Raw genomic sequence first — 20,261 nt, 5'->3', positions numbered from 1 at the left:
ATTTATTACAGCGTCTTGACAGAATTGCATGTCACACTGTATGTTAAAGTTGCACCTAAAAAAAGATGTTGTACACTTCGCGAGCAGTGCGGGGTGCGCCAGATAATTGAAGCCCGTGCACCAGTATTCAGTCATCTGATGCACCCTGCACATTCGAAAGGTATAAATCTCGGCCACTGATGCTTCCTTGCATGTATTGCTACTATCTGCTATCATATTATGCTCATTAATGTCTTTTGCGCATGAGCTGACCTCACACACCGGTAACACACGGGCCATGAGTCTGTTTATTGCGGCACACATTTCGCACATTTTAGCGTTACACTGTAAGACTTCATTCATATCTAATTTTTTGTTGTACAATGTAAGAAATGTCGGGGAGATTCCTGACTTGTTCTGTAGAGTAACTACGTATCCCACTGTATGTTTATGCAGCGGGATATGTCTCCTGATCCTCCCTCTTGAAAGTAGGCGGCAGCCTGTGATTGGCTTCTACCAAAATTCAGGGTGCTCCCAAGTGATGTCACAGGCCTTATATGGACAGCAGGAGGGAGCAGTATGGATAAACTATGCCTCCGTCTGCCAACCTAGGCTTATTCTTATGGTTATGTGCTTTTAGGCAGACATTAACACAAAAAATATCCAAAAATATTTCACATTCAAGTATTGAGCAACAGTTTGGATGTAAATGTGTCAATATCATTTGCATTATTTGCTTACAAGCACAGACATTTGTATGAGTCATTATCTTCCAGATACTCAGGACTCTAAGCAAGAAAATAATGAGTCTCCGGATTATTACATCCCTCTTGGAAACGTAAAAACAAATCTTAACTCAAAAAAGAAATTGGGACTCCTCATACTTGTCTGAATCGATAGCTTTTCACATCAAGTACTGCCGTTTTGTAAATTAGCACACAAAATGAGTTGTGTTTTCTCAGCATTGTCAATAATAAACCCATCACAAGCTTTTTACACGTAATCAGTCACAACCCGCAGACTGGCAAAGTGCTGCGGAGGAACTAGATTAATTCTACCCAAAGAGAATGATGTTTCTGGGTCAGCCGGAGCACTCATCATAAATGAGGTGTTGAGGGGGTGATACAAAACTAAACGCTGAGGCTTTTTATCTCCTACACACCAGATTTATTTATGTACAGTGTTTAAGAAGTGTTTTCTCGATTTATGTTTTATCTTTATTTGTGCAAGTTTGTGTTACTTTTTAAAGGGTTTATCTAGAGAAGTAAAAAACCCAGTGGTTTGTTAACTGTTTTCTGTTGCTTACCTGTAGGTTTTCTTCCTCCCCTTTCTCCAGATTGTAAAAAATGGAGCCCGTTCCTAGGACTGTGAAGGGCTGCGTTTAATTGAACTGATGTGGTGAATGTGGGGCACATGGTCTTCCTCTCCTGGGAGTCACATTGTCATTCAATCATGTGATCGGGCCTGGAATCAAGTATCTGTACTGACGAAATCCAACTTCCTCAGCAGCTACTTCCATAGGTGGCACTTGTGTACAGAGATGCACAGTTTGGGATTTCAGTAGAGGAAGACCAAGTGACTCAAAGTCAACATGTCATTACAAATCTACCATCAAAACCAGTGACTCATAGATCCAAACACTGTGACTGTGGTAATCTTCTTGTATTTGTTATACGTTGGCCTCCTGCCTTCTAATATCAACTTTTAAAATTATGCTAATGAGCCATAAGGGCTCTGGGAGATTAACCTGTTACAATGTGCAGGAGCACTTCCCCTTCCCACAGTTTGAGATCACAGCAGGCAGAGAGAGGAGGAAGTGCCAAGGGTGAGTGCTCCTGCACAGTTTAACACCCTGTGAAAACACAGCATGGAAGGGTTCTGGTAAGACCCCCCAGAGCCCTTCTGGCTCATTAACATAAGTGTTAAAGTTTATTTTAGAAGGAAAAAGGCCATGGACTTATTAAAGGACCATGGACTTATTTTTTTTCTTTTACAATTTTCGGTGTGAAGATACCCATTAGTATATTTCTGCCATATACTTATGGGTATCCCCACACCTAAAATTGTAAAAAAAATAAGAATCCTTTAATATGTCCATGGCCTCCTTCCTTCGAATTCTTTATTTATAATTCTTTATTTATATAGCGCCTACAGATAACGCAGCACTGCACAGAGCTAGCCAAATCGGCCCTTGTCCCCAATGGGGCTCACAATCTATCAGTATGTTTTGGAGTGTGGGAGGAAACATACAAACTCTTTGCAGATGTGGACCTGGGTGGGACTTGAACCCAGGACCCCTGTGCTGCAAAGCTGTAGTGCTACCCACTGAGCCGCCATGCTGCCCTAAAATTAACTTTAAAACTTATCATCCTTATCTACCATATAATCTAGTCTTATAGTTAAATTATATATATATATATATATATATATATATATATATATATATATAGCAAAACAAATGTAGCAGCACTCTCTGTAAAGTAAATTAGACACATCCCAGAACACTCCAGAATTTAAATAAAATGAAAATGGCAGCACTCTGAGATTTTAAATCTTACTTTTAAATCTCAGAGTGCTGCCATCGTTGCACTGGTAAACTTCTTGACATTTTGCAAGTGTATGGGTTACACAATGTCTGTATCATCAAATGGCTCTTTACTACAAACTAATTATATTTCAAGCCTTACATAAGCTCCTGAGCACATCACTGTAAACTATCCATGAGCTGAATGCACTTGTACTCTCTTAAGTGTAGAATCACTTTACTTTTTTGTTGCAATGGAACTTTTTTTGAATCTTTTATTACCCTGATGCTTTGCTGTTACTAAGTAGTAAATGTTTATTTTTTTCGTTATTGTCTGAGGTTCTATATATTTCCGACAACTTCTTGGGCACATTTATCAAAAACAGTGTGAACTGTAATATGTGCAGTTTGCCTGTTTAGTGTGCAGAGGGCGCCAGATTCATGATTTCTGGCGCCCATTCATCATGAATCTGTCGCCCCTTGCAATGCTTTTTTTGGCGCACCTTTTACATGGGGCACGCAACACGCTTCTGATGGACTCTGCATGATAAATGTGGTGCATGGTCTGGCTGTGCACCGGAATGTCCCAGTGCAGAAATTTGTGTTGCGTTAGGAATATTGCAACCGCGACACAGGCACACGCAGTTTGCGCATAAAAGAACATGCAAAGTCCGACAGAAAACTGACGCAGGGGCTTTAGTAAATGTGCCCCTTATGTTCAAAATAGCATAGATTCATCTGGGTACACTTGCACTATGGGGAAATTAATCATAGTCTGTTAGACTGTTTTGAGCGTTTTTTAGCGCAAAAATCTGGTACATCTCGTTAATTTGGCGCATTTATGCACCATTTTCTGGCGCACGGCAAAGTTCGGCACTTAGTGGTTTTGAGTCCCTGCGCCTTATCTGACATAGTGAGTGCCTGCTATACAGATGTTTGCACGGGATCTATCACAAATTTGCGCCTAAAAAGGCGCTAAATAGGCGCCAAAATGCACCTACTCTGTGCAGGTGCACTTCCAAAAAAAAATCACTTTACATTACTAAAAACATAAATTTTAGGTTCCAAAATTAAAAATTCCCTCTATGCAACATGGAAAATACTTCGGAGCAGTTTTAAACTGTAAAATTTCTCCAGTAACGACTTCATCATTGTCTATGGGATCATCTCTGTGAGTGATTATTGTCTTATTGTACAGATCTGAGAATATTATCAGACTCCATTTACTGTATATTATAATAAAAAAGGAAAAGACTCATTTCAGCAAGAATTTTTTTTTTTTTTTTAACATCTCTGTAACTTTTAGTTCCTGCATCACAATGATAGTTTTTTTGTGGAGAGATGAAGCCCTGAACATTCTGTCATCTTTTCTCAGTCTCCTTTTATTATTGCTCACAAATGAGATCTAACAATTTGAGACAAATTTGGCGCAAATTTAGGCGCAAATGAATCGGACATGCGACAATTCCAAAGTGCATTTACTAAGGCAGAACTAGATCCATCATAGATCAGGAGCCAAAAAGAAGAACAAACCAGGAGCAAAAATAGGCGAACCTGAGACCCACTATGATTAATGTCCCCCATAGTTTTTGTTTCAAACATCCTGGAGTCCATGGATCTGCCTTGGATGTAGGCTTGCTCAGATTTTTCTGTAATTTTCATTTTATCCCAGGTAACCTCTATAATATTGAGAATAGGGCTCTGGATCAGTACTGCCAGGACTCCTTGTACACCAAATATGTATTTGATTTAGATTTCTTATATTTTTTATTATCTTCACAGTTTTTTAAAAGATCAACATTAACTATTAACACATCTTTTTTTGTAAATATCTCTTAATTTAATTTTTAAATTAAATTAGGCCATTAGGCCAGCTAAAACCTGGATTAAACAAGTTGAACCTGGAAGAGATTGCACCTGTGCTGGACGGGGAATTTTAGGGGAAATCTACCATCGGGAATCTACTTTCTGAAGTTGTTTGTGTGGTCGATTCCCCCTCCCTGCACCATTCCCAAACCCCTTTTAGCTGATCCTTTCATGTAACCTTTTTGAAAATAAACTTTGTTTATCAATTTGCAAATTAACTACAGGGGCTAGTGGGGGTGGGGGGAGGGGTGGAGCAGCCTCTGTGAGATCCGGGGGCAAAGGCTACCTCACTCCCCCAGTAGCCTCTGCAGATACACCTACCTGCTCTTTGTCCTCATCTGGACTAATCCACACGGCACTTCTAGTGCATCTCCGGACACGTCGCCAGCAGAGGAATGTAAGCGACTGCTCAGGTGCAGAGCTCTCCAGCTGCACGTGTCACCGAGAGCCAAAGTGTCTGTGTGGGGTACAGCACCCATATTCACAGAAAAGGAAGATGAGCAGAGGCTACTGGGGGCATGAAGCTGGGGGCGTGGATCTGCAGAGGCTACTGGGGGCATGAAGCTGACAGAGGCTACTCCACACCCCTGCAATAGCAGCTGTAGTTAATTTGCATATTGATAAAATAAAGTGTACATAAAAGGCTACATTAAAAAAAACCCTTAAAAAGGGTTTGGGGATGGTGAATGGGAAAACGGAATCTACCACAGAATCTACTTCGGATAGTTCATGATGACAATTCCATTGTAAAACACAAGTCTTAATAAATTTCCCCCCAATGTATCAATAAGACTGCAGCACATGTGATATCCATGCATGGGATAGTTAGTCTCTTCCATATAGATTTCTGTAGCAGGTTTATGATCCAGAGAAATAGTTAATGTAGATGAGAATGTGTGATTATTGCCATTTGCTTGAATGAAAATCTGTTTGATTTGTTTTATTTATCTCCAACAGAGTTGGTGTGGATCCCGATCAGGACTTGAAGGATCGACCTGCAAATCAGGTAAGTTGGTACTAGAGCTCAAGCAAAATGGCAGCTCCCATAAACAGAAATTAAAAGAAAAAAATCTACCAACAGATTACAAGAAAATTATATATTTTGTAATCTGATCTAACATGAGAATTGGCTACAAATTCCCTTTAAGAGAAACAAGCAAAGTTAACAGATTTATCAGCACCAAGTCTATGGCAGACTGGTGCATTCAAACATGTTAGAAGCAGCAGCACAGCCAGCTACATGCAGGAGTTATGCCATTCTACATCAGTGTAAAATAGTATGCAGTTTTTATTTGGAGGATTATTTCAAAGTTGTTAAATTTTGCTTTCATTTGAACACTAAAATGATATCCAACGGTACCAGTAGTGGATTATAACATAGGCGGTTTGGGTGGTAGCCCAGGGCCCAAGTCTTCTAGGGGGCCCATGGCTATACCAAACAACCCAATTGTATATTGAGAAGGGCCTTCACTCATGAAATCCTCGTACATCTGTTCCTGCTCTCAATATACATGTACACAAGAGACATTTCAGGACCTTTGAAGGTCCCCCAAAAGTCATGAAACCACAGATTGACCAATCAGCTTTATTCTAGTACCATATGGAGGGGTTATAATATTCATATAGCCCAGGCCCAATGGCAGTCTAAATCCGCCCCTGAAAGGTACCCATAGCCTGATGGAAATGATGAAAAACTCCTGCTGTGAGTAACAGAGTATCCAAGGCAGGATGTATTTCATAAACTTATCTCTAGAACCCATTATATTCTAAGTTGCTATGAATTGTTGTGAATTATAAAGAGCGGCGCGCTGGATTCCTGTTCTGTCCTCTGTCACCCCAGCGCCTTACAAATGCTTATTAGCTAGAGCACCTTTGCACAGAGCTGTATATAGAGCCCACAAAGAGACCATTGCTTCTCCTTCTAATCAATGCAGGAAATTCTTTAATGCCTTTCTCGCTGTGGAAATCAGAACCATATTGGTGTTTAGAAAGCCGAAAAAGGTGTTCAGCATTCATGTTACCCATTGTGGAGATGATGCTAAGGAACAAAGTGCTTTCATTTTGCACAGATATGCACATATAGGCTACATATAGATACTCACACTGGGGGGCATTCATTAATAGTATCGTATGTTAGGGTTTTTTGCAACACGAATTGTGTAGTTTATTAGACTGGGATTTTAGATTAAGTCACAAGTGCTTAATAAATTGATGGTTGTGCGAAAAGTGTCTGAAATGACTCCACATTCATGAAGGTTGAATAGAACTTGGTACCCTGCTTTTTGATGGTCTAATTATACCCCAAATTTTGCCCAAAAAAGTTTTGGAAACCTAGTAGCGCAGGAAAAGTGTTTGAATTCAAAAGCTGCGCCTAAATTGAGCGACAAAAAAAAGCTGTGAATGTCAGAAAAGAATCAAATTTGTGGCACGGACGCATCATAAATATGGCACATAAAGTGCAGCAACAAAAAAATTAAATCTATCACACTGTTGGAAAGCAATAAGTAAATGCCCTCAATTGTATTTAACCCCTTAACGACATGTGACGTAATACTACGCCACATGCTGGTTGCTGGTGCATGGAGAGGGCTCACGGGCCATAGCCGGTAAGTCTTTGCTGCATATTGCGTACCGGTAACAGCCGCAATCGGTGCCAGCAAAATTAGGTGGATTAGGTAGATTAGATGGCATTAATTTCTCTTGGTGTTTCCTGTGTGTGAATGTGGCTTAGGCCTTTTGTGTGTTTGGATTGATTGAGCCACACCCTGCACTCTGTAGTTCAGCTTTGTCCCGAAAAGGGTTCTGGACAGGGTTCTCACTGGTTATATTTCATATTGCAGCTTGTTCCTCGCTTGTGCTATTGGTATTCTATTGCTTACTCTGGTTATTTGATCTCCGTTATTGTACTATCCCTCTTTCGCTATTTCCATTGTGACCTGCACCTCTGACCTCGCTTTCTCTGCTGTTTGTTTGTCTGTCTTGTTTCGTGCCTGCACTATGGCTTAGGAAGGGACTGTCTTCATGGTTGTCCCGTATCACCTAGGATATTGGAGGCAAGTAGGTAGGTGACAGCTTGACAGCTTTGGGGTGCTCAGTTTAGGGCTTGCTATCCTGTCTGTCCTTCCCTGTGCTCAAAGCTTCCCCCTCCTTACAATGTAAATATGCTTGGTACAAATCAAACTATGCAAAAAAATCACTAATATATCAAGTAAAATTCATAGTAGGAAAATCTATATTCATATTCCCTATAATCACAGAAAAACAGTCTACAGTGTCCATGTTGCGGCATGTAAATAAGCCACATGAAACTAGGTTCATTTGTGTGACGCTGCTAATCCTATGGTGTGAGGTTCATATCCAAGGGATGCAGTCATGACTTTCCTGGCTCACAAATCTTATTCTGTTTCTATTTCCAAGATTTTTTTTTCTCATTTAATAGTTTATCCACAGAGTCTACGTGAAATAAAAATTCAATTTAATATGTTCATTAAAACTATCCTGGTGGTAGCGGCCCCTTGCAAAGCTTTAGTATGAAGAATGTAATAACCTGCACATAATACCAGGGATGGCCGGCTGCAGGGGCGTTGGTAGGGTGGTAAAAGATCCAGGACACGGGTCCCAAAGCACATGTATCGCACTTACAGTAATGCCCACTCCTGTACACAACCCCCTCACAATTGGTTGTGCCAATGACAACTGGACTTACATAATATACAGTTACAGACAACACCCAGTGACTGCAGGTGACGTGTCCTCGGACTGCAGTTGTTCTTCTCCGTTAGGTCCAGCAGCACCATGTCTCCTCTTCGGCCACGTGTCCTACCTGTGGAGTTCACCACACAGACGTCTTATGTTCCTCATTGTCCCTACATCTTGATCCTGACAGTGTTATCCTGCCGCTACCCCTAACACTCACCCCAAAACACTGTAAGGCTGCGTTCACATGTGTTGTTTGCCTTGCGTTTAACCCCTAAGCCGCTTTTCACCTTCCTGACACGGCCCATTTTTTCTAATCTGCCTTGTGTCACTATAAGTGGTCATAACTTCGGAACGCTTTAACATAGCCGAGTGATTTTGAAATTGTTTCCTCGTGACACTGTGTACTCCATGTTAAGTTGAAACAGTTTGGTGGTAAGTTTTGCGTTTATTTATGAAAAAAACGGATATTTGGTAAAAATTTGGAAAAATTCTCCATTTTTGAAATTCTACTTTTTCCGCACATAGTCATAAAAGCAAAAAAACTTGATAACTAACATTAAACAAATGTCTGCTTTATGTGGACATGGTTTTTTATGCATCCTCTCATTTTTGTTGGATGTTATGGGGCTTTGAACTTTAGGTGCAATTTTTCACATTTTCATAAAAAACACAAAATCCTGCTATTAAGGGACCTGCTCAGATTTCAAGTCACTTTAAAAGACATAGAAACTACACCCCTTAATGTATGTAAAACAACTATCATAAAATTTGTTAACCCTTTTGTTTTACAGCGGATAAAACTAAATTAAATTTCGATTTTTCATTTTTTTGGCTAAATGAATGTGTTTTTCAAAAAGTGTACAAATTCTCAGTGGATAAAATATCAAATCGCTCCACAAAATTTGATACCCAATTTCACCTGAGTATAACAATCCCCCATATGTGGTGGTAACCTGCTGTATGGGCACACGCCAGGGCATCAAAGGGAGCTGCGCCATTCAGAGCAGATTATGCATTGTCACTTTTTATTGGATATACAATCTTTATTTTTTTGGCAATTTAGACACATAAGGGCTTATTGTCAGCGACGTTAGATGCACTTTACAAATACTTAATTTTAGTTGGTCATTAGCTTATTGATGATATTTTATTACCTCTTAAATGTATAAAGGGAAAGAAAATCGTCAATTTTGGTTTCCTTTATTTTGGTACACCATACCATAGAAATAACATAATATCTTTATTCTATATATCACTACGGTTACGATGATACCTCATTTATACACTCACCGGCCACTTTATTAGGTACACCTGTCCAACTGCTCGTTAACACTTATTTTCTAATCAGCCAATCACATGGCGGCAACTCAGTGCATTTAGGCATGTAGACATGGTCAAGACAATCTCATGCAGTTCAAACCGAGCATCAGTATGGGGAAGAAAGGTGATTTGAGTGCCTTTGAACGTGGCATGGTTGTTGGTGCCAGAAGGGCTGGTCTGAGTATTTCAGAAACTGCTGATCTACTGGGATCTTCACGCACAATCATCTCTAGGGTTTACAGAGAATGGTCCGAAAAAGAAAAAACATCCAGTGAGCGGCAGTTCTGTGGGCGGAAATGCCTTGTTGATGCCAGAGGTCAGAGGAAAATGGGCAGACTGGTTCGAGCTGATAGAAAGGCAACAGTGACTCAAATCGCCACCCATTACAACCAAAGTAGGCAGAAGAGCATCTCTGAACGCACAGTATGTCGAACTTTGAGGCAGATCGGCTACAGCAGTAGAAGACCACACCGGGTGCCACTCCTTTCAGCTAAGAACAGGAAACTGAGGCTACAATTTGCAAAAGCTCATCGAAATTGGACAGTAGAAGATTGGAAAAACGTTGCCTGGTCTGATGAGTCTCTATTTCTGCTGCGACATTCGGATGGCAGGGTCAGAATTTGGCGTCAACAACATGAAAGCATGGATCCATCCTGCCTTGTATCAACGGTTCAGGCTGGTGGTGGTGGTGTCATGGATCCATCCTGCCTTGTATCAACGGTTCAGGCTGGTGGTGGTGTCATGGTGTGGGGAATATTTTCTTGGCACTCTTTGGGCCCTTGGTACCAATTGAGCATCATTGCAACGCCACAGCCTACCTGAGTATTGTTGCTGACCATGTCCATCCCTTTATGACCACAATGTACCCAACATCTGATGGCTACTTTCAGCAGGATAATGCGCCATGTCATAAAGCTGGAATCATCTCAGACTGGTTTCTTGAACATGACAATGAGTTCACTGTACTCAAATGGCCTCCACAGTCACCAGATCTCAATCCAATAGAGCATCTTTGGGATGTGGTGGAACGGGAGATTCGCATCATGGATGTGCAGCCGACAAATCTGCGGCAACTGTGTAATGCCATCATGTCAATATGGACCAAAATCTCTGAGGAATGCTTCCAGCACCTTGTTGAATCTATGCCACAAAGAATTGAGGCAGTTCTGAAGGCAAAAGGGGGTCCAACCCGTTACTAGCATGGTGTACCTAATAAAGTGGCTGGTGAGTGTATAGTTTTTAAATATATTTTTTACAATTTTACTGTAGAAAAACTAACATAGAGAAAATCTCATCTTTGTATCGCCATCTTTTCGGAGACATAAGTTTTATATTTTTTTGGTTTAGGGCGTATTTTTTATGTGTTGAGTTGTCCTTTTCAGTGGTACCATTTTGGCGCACATAACTTTTTTTGATCACTTTTTGGAACATTTTTGTGAAAGGGGATTTTCTGAAAAATTTACATTTTTGGCAAGTTTTTCAGTTTTGTTTTTACGGCGTTCATCGAGCAGATCCAATAATGTTACTGATTTATTGTACAGATTGTCACGGACATGGCGATACCAAATATGTGGGGTTTTCTCATGATTTTGTGTTTTTTGTACTTTATTAGCTATGTACAGGCAATGTTGGTGTTTAGGGGACTTTCACTTTATTTAATTGATTCTTTTTATTAACAAAGGTGTTTATAAAGTGTTTTTAACTTTTTTTTTTACTTTTACAGGTTGGCTTGACCAAGCGATGCTCTGATCGCTTGTTCAAACTCTTATTCCTATAACACAGTGTAATAGAGATGTATTACACTGTGTTATGTAACACACTGTGCCTGCGCAGTGTTACAGCCAGGTTCTGCTAGGAGGCAGGACCCGGCTCCCAGACAAGATGGCACAGCACACCGTGGCTGCCCCTAATCATCGAACACACATACTGCCCCCCACCCCACCATAATATCTACACTAAGTAATGTCCCCAATGCCTCGAGTAATGTCCCCACAGCCACCAATAATATCCCCCAGGAGACGCTGACACCATCACACAGCCTCCTCTGCTCTCTGTAGGGGAGAACAGAGCTGATGGCTTCATCCTCCATTACAGTACTCATCACTATTTGCCCTGGATCTTTTGACCTAGTGACACCCGTGGCCAGCTGACTTTCTTTCACCAGCCTAGTTGTCATGTGTGGGGGGTCCCTGGAAGTATAGTTACATTTGCAACTGTAAATGTATGAGTGTTACTGCCAAATTTTAGGACTAGGATTTAAAAACATGCACTCTTGTTTGTAATGTTAGTGGGAAAAAACACAGATTTGTAAGAATGTGGTAATAAAAATTGAGATGGTGCTACCACTTTCCTCCTTTCTGAGTCCATATGATTTTAACTACAATCTACGTGTGATCTCAATAATGTGATTTTTATCTTTAATTTGACACCACACAAATGTTTCTAGGTACTGGGGATAGGGGCATATGTGACACTTCTCCTGCAGCCTCTACATTTCACTCATATTTTATTTATTTAAAGGTTATGGGGGGAGATTTCAGATAAAAGAGGGAACTCTAGAAAGGACTTAGTGCGGTAAAACCTGCTACTTCTGTAACGCTGTGAATTTCCCCACTGTGGAACTAATAAAGGATTATCTATCTATCTATCTATCTATCTACCTATCTATCTATCCGTCTATATCTGCACCTGCTTAAATCTGTACTGTAGTGTGGAAATTGAAAAATCATGTGCCCACCACAATCCTTATTCCTATGGATATCTAGACACATCTAATATTCTATGTAGTAGACATGTTTTATTATTCTACTATACTGTGTTTTCTTTCATCTGGTGGCAGGTGGATCCAGACACACTGCCACTCACACAAGGGGGAGTGCAAGATCCCACAGTCCACACAAGCGAGGATTGGAACTACCACTATACGATCTTTGGCAGCTATTTGTGCTCTGTTATTTTTTGTATTTCTTCTTCTAATATCCTGTCTATGCCTAGGCAGCAGGAGGTCTCAAAATTGTAATCTAGCAATGAGAGGGTGCTCCCGGTGCATGTAAGTGCTTGATCTTGTGACACAAATTCAAAGTTAAATCCCACGGTTTGTCCGAATCAGTCAGATCGCCCTACGGCCTGCCCCCCGATTTCTGTCGCATGAAAGCCAGGGCCGATGCGCCAAAATCCAATTGCGCACGACATACTCCCAGCTCGATCCCCAAAAAGTCGGAAAACCTGACAAAAATGCGGCTGCGGGATCCTTAGTAAATAAGCCACATAGTGTTCGAAATGTGTCCAGAAATTGGCCAGCATCCCTAAATCCCTTTCTCGGGCCTCTCCATACTGCCTGGCACCGTGCCTGTCCGTATTATGGCAGACAAACAGATTGTATACATTTACAAGTAAAGAAATACTTTCTTTCATGGTCTTGACATGTTACAAAATTACCACCACACAGTAATTCCCTATAAAGAAATGATCAGATGGTTTTGGACATTTAGCACATCATTAGTCATAGAATGTACTTCACACGTTATTGTTTATGCGACTTTATGTTATAAAACGATAAAAGCAACACATAGCACTTGAGCTACAATGTGCTTCATATTAATAAAGCGACCTCAGACACATTCTGCCAAATACAGATCAGTATCTTCGGCTGGAAAGTTGCTTGAGTGTATAAAATAGTGATCCTGGTGTAGGAAATAATATAGTCACATTCATCCAGATGGCTTTATGTCAGATCCACCTGCCTTTTATGAAGAAGTGATTTGGAATGGGGACAGTTGGCTTTCAGCGGATGTGCTGCATTGTGACATTTCTAAGGGTGTGACACTTTACCTTGGTGTAATATATCAGCCTGGAAACTATAGTATATACAGCAATATAAAGACCTTGTATAGATTGTTTGTAATACTTTACAGAGTTTATCTATCATAATAGTTTATATGCTCAGGTTTTTTTCATTACCATTGAAATGAAGCAACTACATTTTTTTACATGATTTTTTATGTCAAAAAGTGCAAGTTATAGAAGAGCAAATCTCTTTGTCGGTCTATAGATTTGGTCATCATTTTTCAGTCACTGAATTTGAATCTTTTCTGATCTAAACACTTCTAACTTAATGGGGATTAAGCCGGAGCCTCTTAGTGCATATAGTTGCCGGAGCATTGAGGGGGCTGGGAAATTTTAAGACTGATGTTTAAAACACAGGTCTTTTAATGAACTTCCTCCATGTTACAGTATATGAATCTTTTCCAAAATGGCTAATGGTCTTCACAGCACTCCATCCATGGGGAGAAGTGAGACACTCTCTGAACCGCTCATATATATATGCACAAGGCAGCACTGTAATGGGTGGTTATCTTAAAGGAAATATACCATCAAAATCAACCAGGGACATTTACTCATAGATCCATGCACTATGACTTTAGTAATCTTCTTATATTTTTTTTACCTTCTAAAATTAAATGTTATAAGTATGTTAATGAGTCTGAAGGGCTCTGGTGGGTCTTTCCAGAGCCCCTCAGTGCTGTAGCTTCACAGGCTGTTACAATGAGCTGACACTTCCTACTGCTGCCAAATAACACAGGCTAAGGGAGGAGGGAGAGAACAGAGGAAGGGAATACATGTTCTTCTTGTTGTATCAGCCTGTAAAGCCACATCACTGAAGGTCTCTGGTAATGCCCCCAGATTCATAATGCCCAGGTTCATAAGCATAATTTTAAAAGTTGATTGTAGAAGGAAGGAGGCCATCAATAACAAATATAAGAATATTATCACAGTCACAGTGCCTGGATATTTCACTAAGTTTCCCTGATTTATCATGCTTAATTTTGATGGTAGAATTTCCAGAAATATTAATATACTCATATTAACAAAATAACACATTCTCTCATTAACTGTTATTAGCAAAAATACAGAATTTCACAGATATAATTCCAACATGTTTCTATCAATCCTGGTGTTTACAATTTGGTTATCCCTGCATCCGACCATGTACTCCTGACTATGGTTGGCAGATTCTTCTCATGAAAAGCTTCAGAAGCTAAATGAAAGTTTAGCTTAACCCTGCACCTTGATAATCGAAGCACATTGTCAGCGCACAGCATCTCATAGCACAAAGGGATCATGAAGTGTTGGCTTAAAGAGTCCCCGCCCACACTGACCTTGGTTGGGTGATCAGACCAAAAACAGCAAGAAAACTGAGCAAAACATTAAAATAAGGGGCTAAAAATTATCTTAATTGTGCAAATATCACTTGGGGATTCAAATTTGAGAACTTTCTTTCATGGGCAAAACCCTTTAAAGCAAAGATATAAGAAATGAAGCTTGGGACACACAGGGATGGGACGGGGAGGTATGTAATAATCAGGTAATCTGATGGTCTCCAGGTACATATATAATAAGTTCTGTCGATACCCTTGATAGGCTGCAGTTCACATTACGAGCACCAGAGAGACACACACAGAAAATTTAAGCAGGATATTACTCTAGATAGAATTTAACAAAATAGCATTGTTTCAAGAAGCTTCTCTTCTCATGATAGACTTATCTGAACATCTCCAGGCGAGACAAAAGGGTAAAGAAAAGTATAGCATGAATGAATTGGGTGAAGTACCTGCTTGTTTGGGCGAAGGATAGCTTATGTGTATGGCCACGTTATATCAGGGAATAAAAGCGCCAGTGACCACAAGCTCTCTACCGCAGAGGAAATTTTAACATCTTAAACATTTACCATAAAGGAAAAATGTAAAGCTCACAAGGGATTCATGACTCAGAACTCAGCGTGACACCGATTTATGGAAACGAGAACTTTATTACTGATGTCTACATCCATTTAGAGTTTAGATGAGATAGATTTATAAAGGTAACAGTTAGTAAGTATTACATTAAAAAGACTGACAGAACCATCAGATGTGCAGCCAGCACCGTGCACAGCCAAAATCAAACACCTTTTATAGTGAATGTATGAGCTACATATGTTTGTTGTGAAAATATATTATACTCAGCCTCACAAATGTGCAGTAAACTTTAAAGACTGGGGGCTCAGATCAAAGTTTCATCATCAATGTTGGATGAATATACATTACGGGCTCCCTGCCAGCATCATGTAATAAGGGAGAGGTGCAGCTGCAGCCTGTGTGTGCCATTGTCTCCTCATGCATTCTTCTTCTCCTCCACACCATCCCCCTCCCTCCCCTGATGTCCCAATGCACATGACAGGGAGGGGGAGGGAGCTGCATGAATGTGGAGGAGAGGAGACTGACAGGCACACACAGGCTGCAGCTGCCACTCCAGTCTCTAAATCTGAATTTATATAAAGTATTGAAATGAGTCAGAATACTGACAAAGGCATTTTTGAAATCAGCATAACAAAGGCTATTGGAACCTGTAAAAAGAGAAAAGTAATAGTGTAATAACTCCTCTGATCCAACATGGATATAAAAGGGACCATATCTTAGATTGGACCTATGTGTTGTGTCTCTTCTCTTTTATTCTACCTTGAAATACATGAATAAAATGACAGACCTTTCTCTTTGACTTGTGATTTCTTACCTCCACACTCTAACTGATGGAAGGGATGGGCTGCTGCTTTCAGTTCACTATGAAAGGATGGAGAGACCATATGATCCTGCTCTCTGTGCAGCACTGAGGATGAAGTAGTCTCCTGCCAAAATAGTGGTGGCAGAGGGTCTTCTCTGTTCCTTATCAGTGCTCCAACCTGTTTTGTTATCCTGCACTCCCAGTGTCTCTTGCACACACATCTTCACTCCTCTACAGCCACTTCCCTCAGCAACTGTTCACCACACATCTTCACAACAGGGAACCTGACAACCATTAGTTCGAAAAAAAACTATATTTCACTGCTGGTTTATACTGCTTATTCCATGCTTTCCTACGTAATAAAAGCTAACAGACTAGTTATGGTTGAAATCCTATATGTACAGACTATGCAGAGCTCAGTAGATTTACTTGTTGAGATCTCATTATATTTGCTGCTAAGTTCTTTTACTAGAGAATACAAGACATAATGCGAAATGTGGCCAGGAGTTAGTACACCGAGTTCTAAAAAGTTAGAATCTGACAACTTCTCTGCCCTAACTCTTGAAAGAAAAATGTGAGTGACAGAATTTGTAGCTGGAGATTTCAGCTACAATATCAGCCCCAGCGAATACTTTACTAAATACAGTAGGCAGGGGCAATCACACATACACCCACCCCGCGCACTTTAGGCTTAACAGGGCAGAAAAGCTCAAAACATGTGGAGATGGGGCTTGTTGATGTTCTTGTCCTCCAAAAAACGGGTGGAGAAGGCATAGTAAATCTCCTCCAAAAATATATCTGACAGAACCCCATTAGGCACAGTTTATATACCTTTTAATATATGCATAGCAATAATTTTAAGAGAAAACTAACATTGACCTTGATATTAAATGTGGCAAGTTTTAGATTAAGTCCAAAGTATATTAACTTTCCCATTCTAATTTCTGGACACATTCCAGCAATTTGTGACCTTTTAATCGCTTCAGTGCATCAATCTCATTGGACGCAGGGCCCAGTGTCAGCCTACAATTATAATGCAAAGTAATTGGCATGCTAAGAAGTCCGCACTCACCACATATATACAGATCTGACCTGCTGAATGCTGCTATGATTTCTGCTGAATACCTTTTTAGCAGTGGGGGAAGATTTTTTATTTCATAAGCAGTGGCATGTATGAATAGGGAACAGATAAAAAGAAGTCAAGGGGTTAATTGCAAATTTAGGTAAAGTAAAATGGTTTGAACAAACCTGATCCATGCTCCCTAAAAGCTTTTTTATTCCTTTTCAATTCTCTCTGTTACATCTGTACCCATGGCAACAAAATCTTTTTTAGAACTGTGAATAGCTTTTCCTAGAGGGGAGCTTTGCTAGTGCCAGCTCTCCATCTCTCCGGAGACAAACATGCCACTTTCTGTGACTTTGCCTCCTTTCCCCTATTTCATCTGAACACAAATACCTGGAAAAGAAAACCTTCCCATCCTCCATATTTCTCATATAATAATTTGTTAAGCCATATATTTAGGCGAGTGGATCCAAAAATGTTTACAAAAAAGATGATTTTTCTACATTTACTACAAAAATTCTTAGTGGCAATCGTCATGTCCTCCCCAAATCCGCAAAAGCTTCTGTAGGGAGGGATGTGCAACCTTTTCATGTCCTACTGTGCCCGTCCCAAGGCTGACAATGAATAAGGAATTGTTATGGAATTATTTATGGCAAAACCTAGGTTTATTCCTAAAATATACAAATAAATGTCTGCTAGGCAGAGGAAGTACTGGGAGATTAATCCTCTTGCCCACTGGAAGTAAGGTGGAACCTGCTGCCTGTATCAGAACTTCAATTAAATACGCTTCAAAGGGTAAATCTTTGCTACTATAGGCCCAGACAGACAAGGTTCCACAGCAATTCCTGCTATGGTTTTGACAAATTTTTCGTGCCCTAGGGTAAGAGCTGGACCGTTGCATTTCAAACTCTGGTCATGCAAAAAATATGTTTTATTTATAGCATTGGGGGTGAAATTTCTATAAAACCAACTAAAACTAATCTGCAGTGATAATAGAACATGTGAGAAAAATTCATTGGTCAGGTATGAATCATTTCAATACTTTATAAAACTTTATTTCACATTACCTGGCTTCCTACCAGCAGCTTGTGGTGAGTTCCGGGAGGGAGGAAGGCCTCAGCCTATGTATGCATGTATCTCAATCACCTCTCCTCAACACTTATCCAGTTCCCTCCCCATTTTCTGTCATGTGTATTGAGCATGCAGGGGAAGAAGGAGGATGGTGTGGAGTAGAGGAAGAAGTCATGAGGTCACTAAGACACAGACACACAAGCTGCTTCAACTGCACCCCCTCTAGCATGGAACCTGGTTATGTGAAAAAAAAGTTTTAGAAAGTACTGAAAATGATTCAGATTGCTAACAAAGGCATTTTTTAAATCAACATAACATAGGGTATTGGAACCTATCACCAGCTAATAATGACATTCCTTGTGCTTCTTCCGGCTTGTTCACAATAACCATGGAGACAGATGCTCACTGAAAACCACATGCAAATACTCCCCGAAGTTATTTTAGGCCAACCCCTAAAATCTTACTGGTCACAAAAACGACTTCTCTATAATCGCCAATATAATATGTGTCAATAAAGGGGGGAAAAAAACACTTACCCATAAGGCCCGCTGGTCACGGGATATTCGGCTGACAATGTAGACACAGTTTTTTGTATTTAATTTATGTTTTTGGTATAAGTGGTGTGGGGAATTGCTCTGGTAGTTGACTGGTAGCAGTGCAGGAAGCAGGGACACACGCAGGTTTAAAGTCCAACTTAAGTGTTTATTCACACTTGCAACACAGAACACAAATTCAGCCTTGGCTTAGGCACATGCAAAAACATTACAAAAGTAATTCCTGCCCGGCTAGGCGCTGTCTAATACATTTGGCGGACCCTAGCTATCCGGGTACCAGGCTGCCTGGCACCCGCTCTTGGCCAGCAGCAAGACAGGAGACCCTCAGTTACCTTTGCTCTGAGAATGCAATCTCACTTTCAGCTCTCCAGGTAGGGCCTCTCCTACTGCTTCTGGCCTGTAGATTAAATCAGGCCCTAACGAGGCCTGAGACCCGCACCTGTGGGCAATTCACAAACCCAGGACCGAAGCCCGGGTGGAGTAGGAGTCCCACTACCAGCCTACCCCTACTCCATAATAAGCAGGCCCAGTACGGACATTACAAATGTGTCTGTGTTAGCTAGGCCAACACAGAGAAAACAAACTATTCCTGCTTATCATGTCTGCATTAACCCTTGGGTTACTGCAGACAAACCCAGGGCTTTTACCACATGTATTTCATCTGCCTGTAGGACAGATAGCGGTTTTCCCACACAATACCTCTTACTTTCTCACATACCCTCCCCCTCAGTTCAGACCCACCGGGGCGAACTCCTGACATTAAGCAATGCGTTCGGGACAAGGCATCCGCATTGCCCTGTAGTTTCCCGGCTCTGTGCTCCACTGTAAAGCTGACATTTTGGAGGGACAAGAACCACCTAGTGACCCTGGCATTCTTCTCCTTAGTTCTACTCATCCATGTGAGAGGAGAGTGGTCAGTTATGAGACGGAACTGTCGTCCCAGCAAGTAGTACCGTAGGGACTCTAATGCCCACTTTATCGCCAGACATTCCTTCTCTAAGATACTGTAATTTTTCTCTGCTGGCGTGAGCTTCCTGCTCAGGTAGGTAATGGGGTGTTCTTCTCCATTCACCTCCTGAGACAGGACCGCTCCCAGCCCTACATCTAACGCATCCGTCTGCACAATAAACTCTCTCTTGAAGTTTGGCGTAATGAGGACGGGGGATCCACACAACGCAGACTTCAAGGCCTGAAAAGCACCTTCTGCTCGTTCATTCCATCGCACCATGACAGGCCTTTTACCCTTCAGCATGTCTGTCAAGGGAGCGGACACGGTGGCAAAGTTCGGTATAAACCGTCTGTAGTACCCGACAATGCTTAGGAATGCCCTGACTTGCTTTGTGCTCACTGGTTGAGGCCAACCCTGTATAGCGTCAATCTTGTTGACCTGAGGTTTAATTATACCTCAACCGATCACATACCCCAAATAGTGTGTCTCCTCCATTCCTAGCGCACACTTCTTGGGGTTTGCAGTCAGGCCTGCTACCCTTAGCGAGTTCACTACGGCCTGTACCTTGGCCAAGTGACTCTCCCAGTCTTGGCTGTAGATGATAATATCATCTAGATAGGCGGAGGCGTATCTCCTATGTGGCTTTAACACTATGTCCATTAACCGTTGAAAGGTAGCGGGGGCCCCATGAAGCCCAAA

General features: G+C 41.0%; 1 protein-coding gene across 2 annotated transcripts in view; it reads left to right on the top strand.

Moving 5' to 3' along the window:
• Positions 1–20,261, top strand: part of SLC9A9 (solute carrier family 9 member A9) — a 448,763-nt gene that overhangs the window by 336,664 nt on the left and 91,838 nt on the right. For both annotated transcript variants that reach the window (XM_072143078.1, XM_072143077.1), the window contains exon 13: positions 5,327–5,375. In XM_072143078.1, coding sequence (XP_071999179.1) covers positions 5,327–5,375 — 49 coding nt within the window. The remainder of the gene's footprint in view (positions 1–5,326; positions 5,376–20,261) is intronic.

Source organism: Engystomops pustulosus, chromosome 3 (genome assembly GCF_040894005.1).
Source record: "Engystomops pustulosus chromosome 3, aEngPut4.maternal, whole genome shotgun sequence".
Taxonomy (NCBI): Eukaryota; Metazoa; Chordata; class Amphibia; order Anura; family Leptodactylidae; genus Engystomops; species Engystomops pustulosus.
Note: the sequence above shows the minus strand (reverse complement) of the source record. Positions and strands in the feature narration are given on the sequence as shown.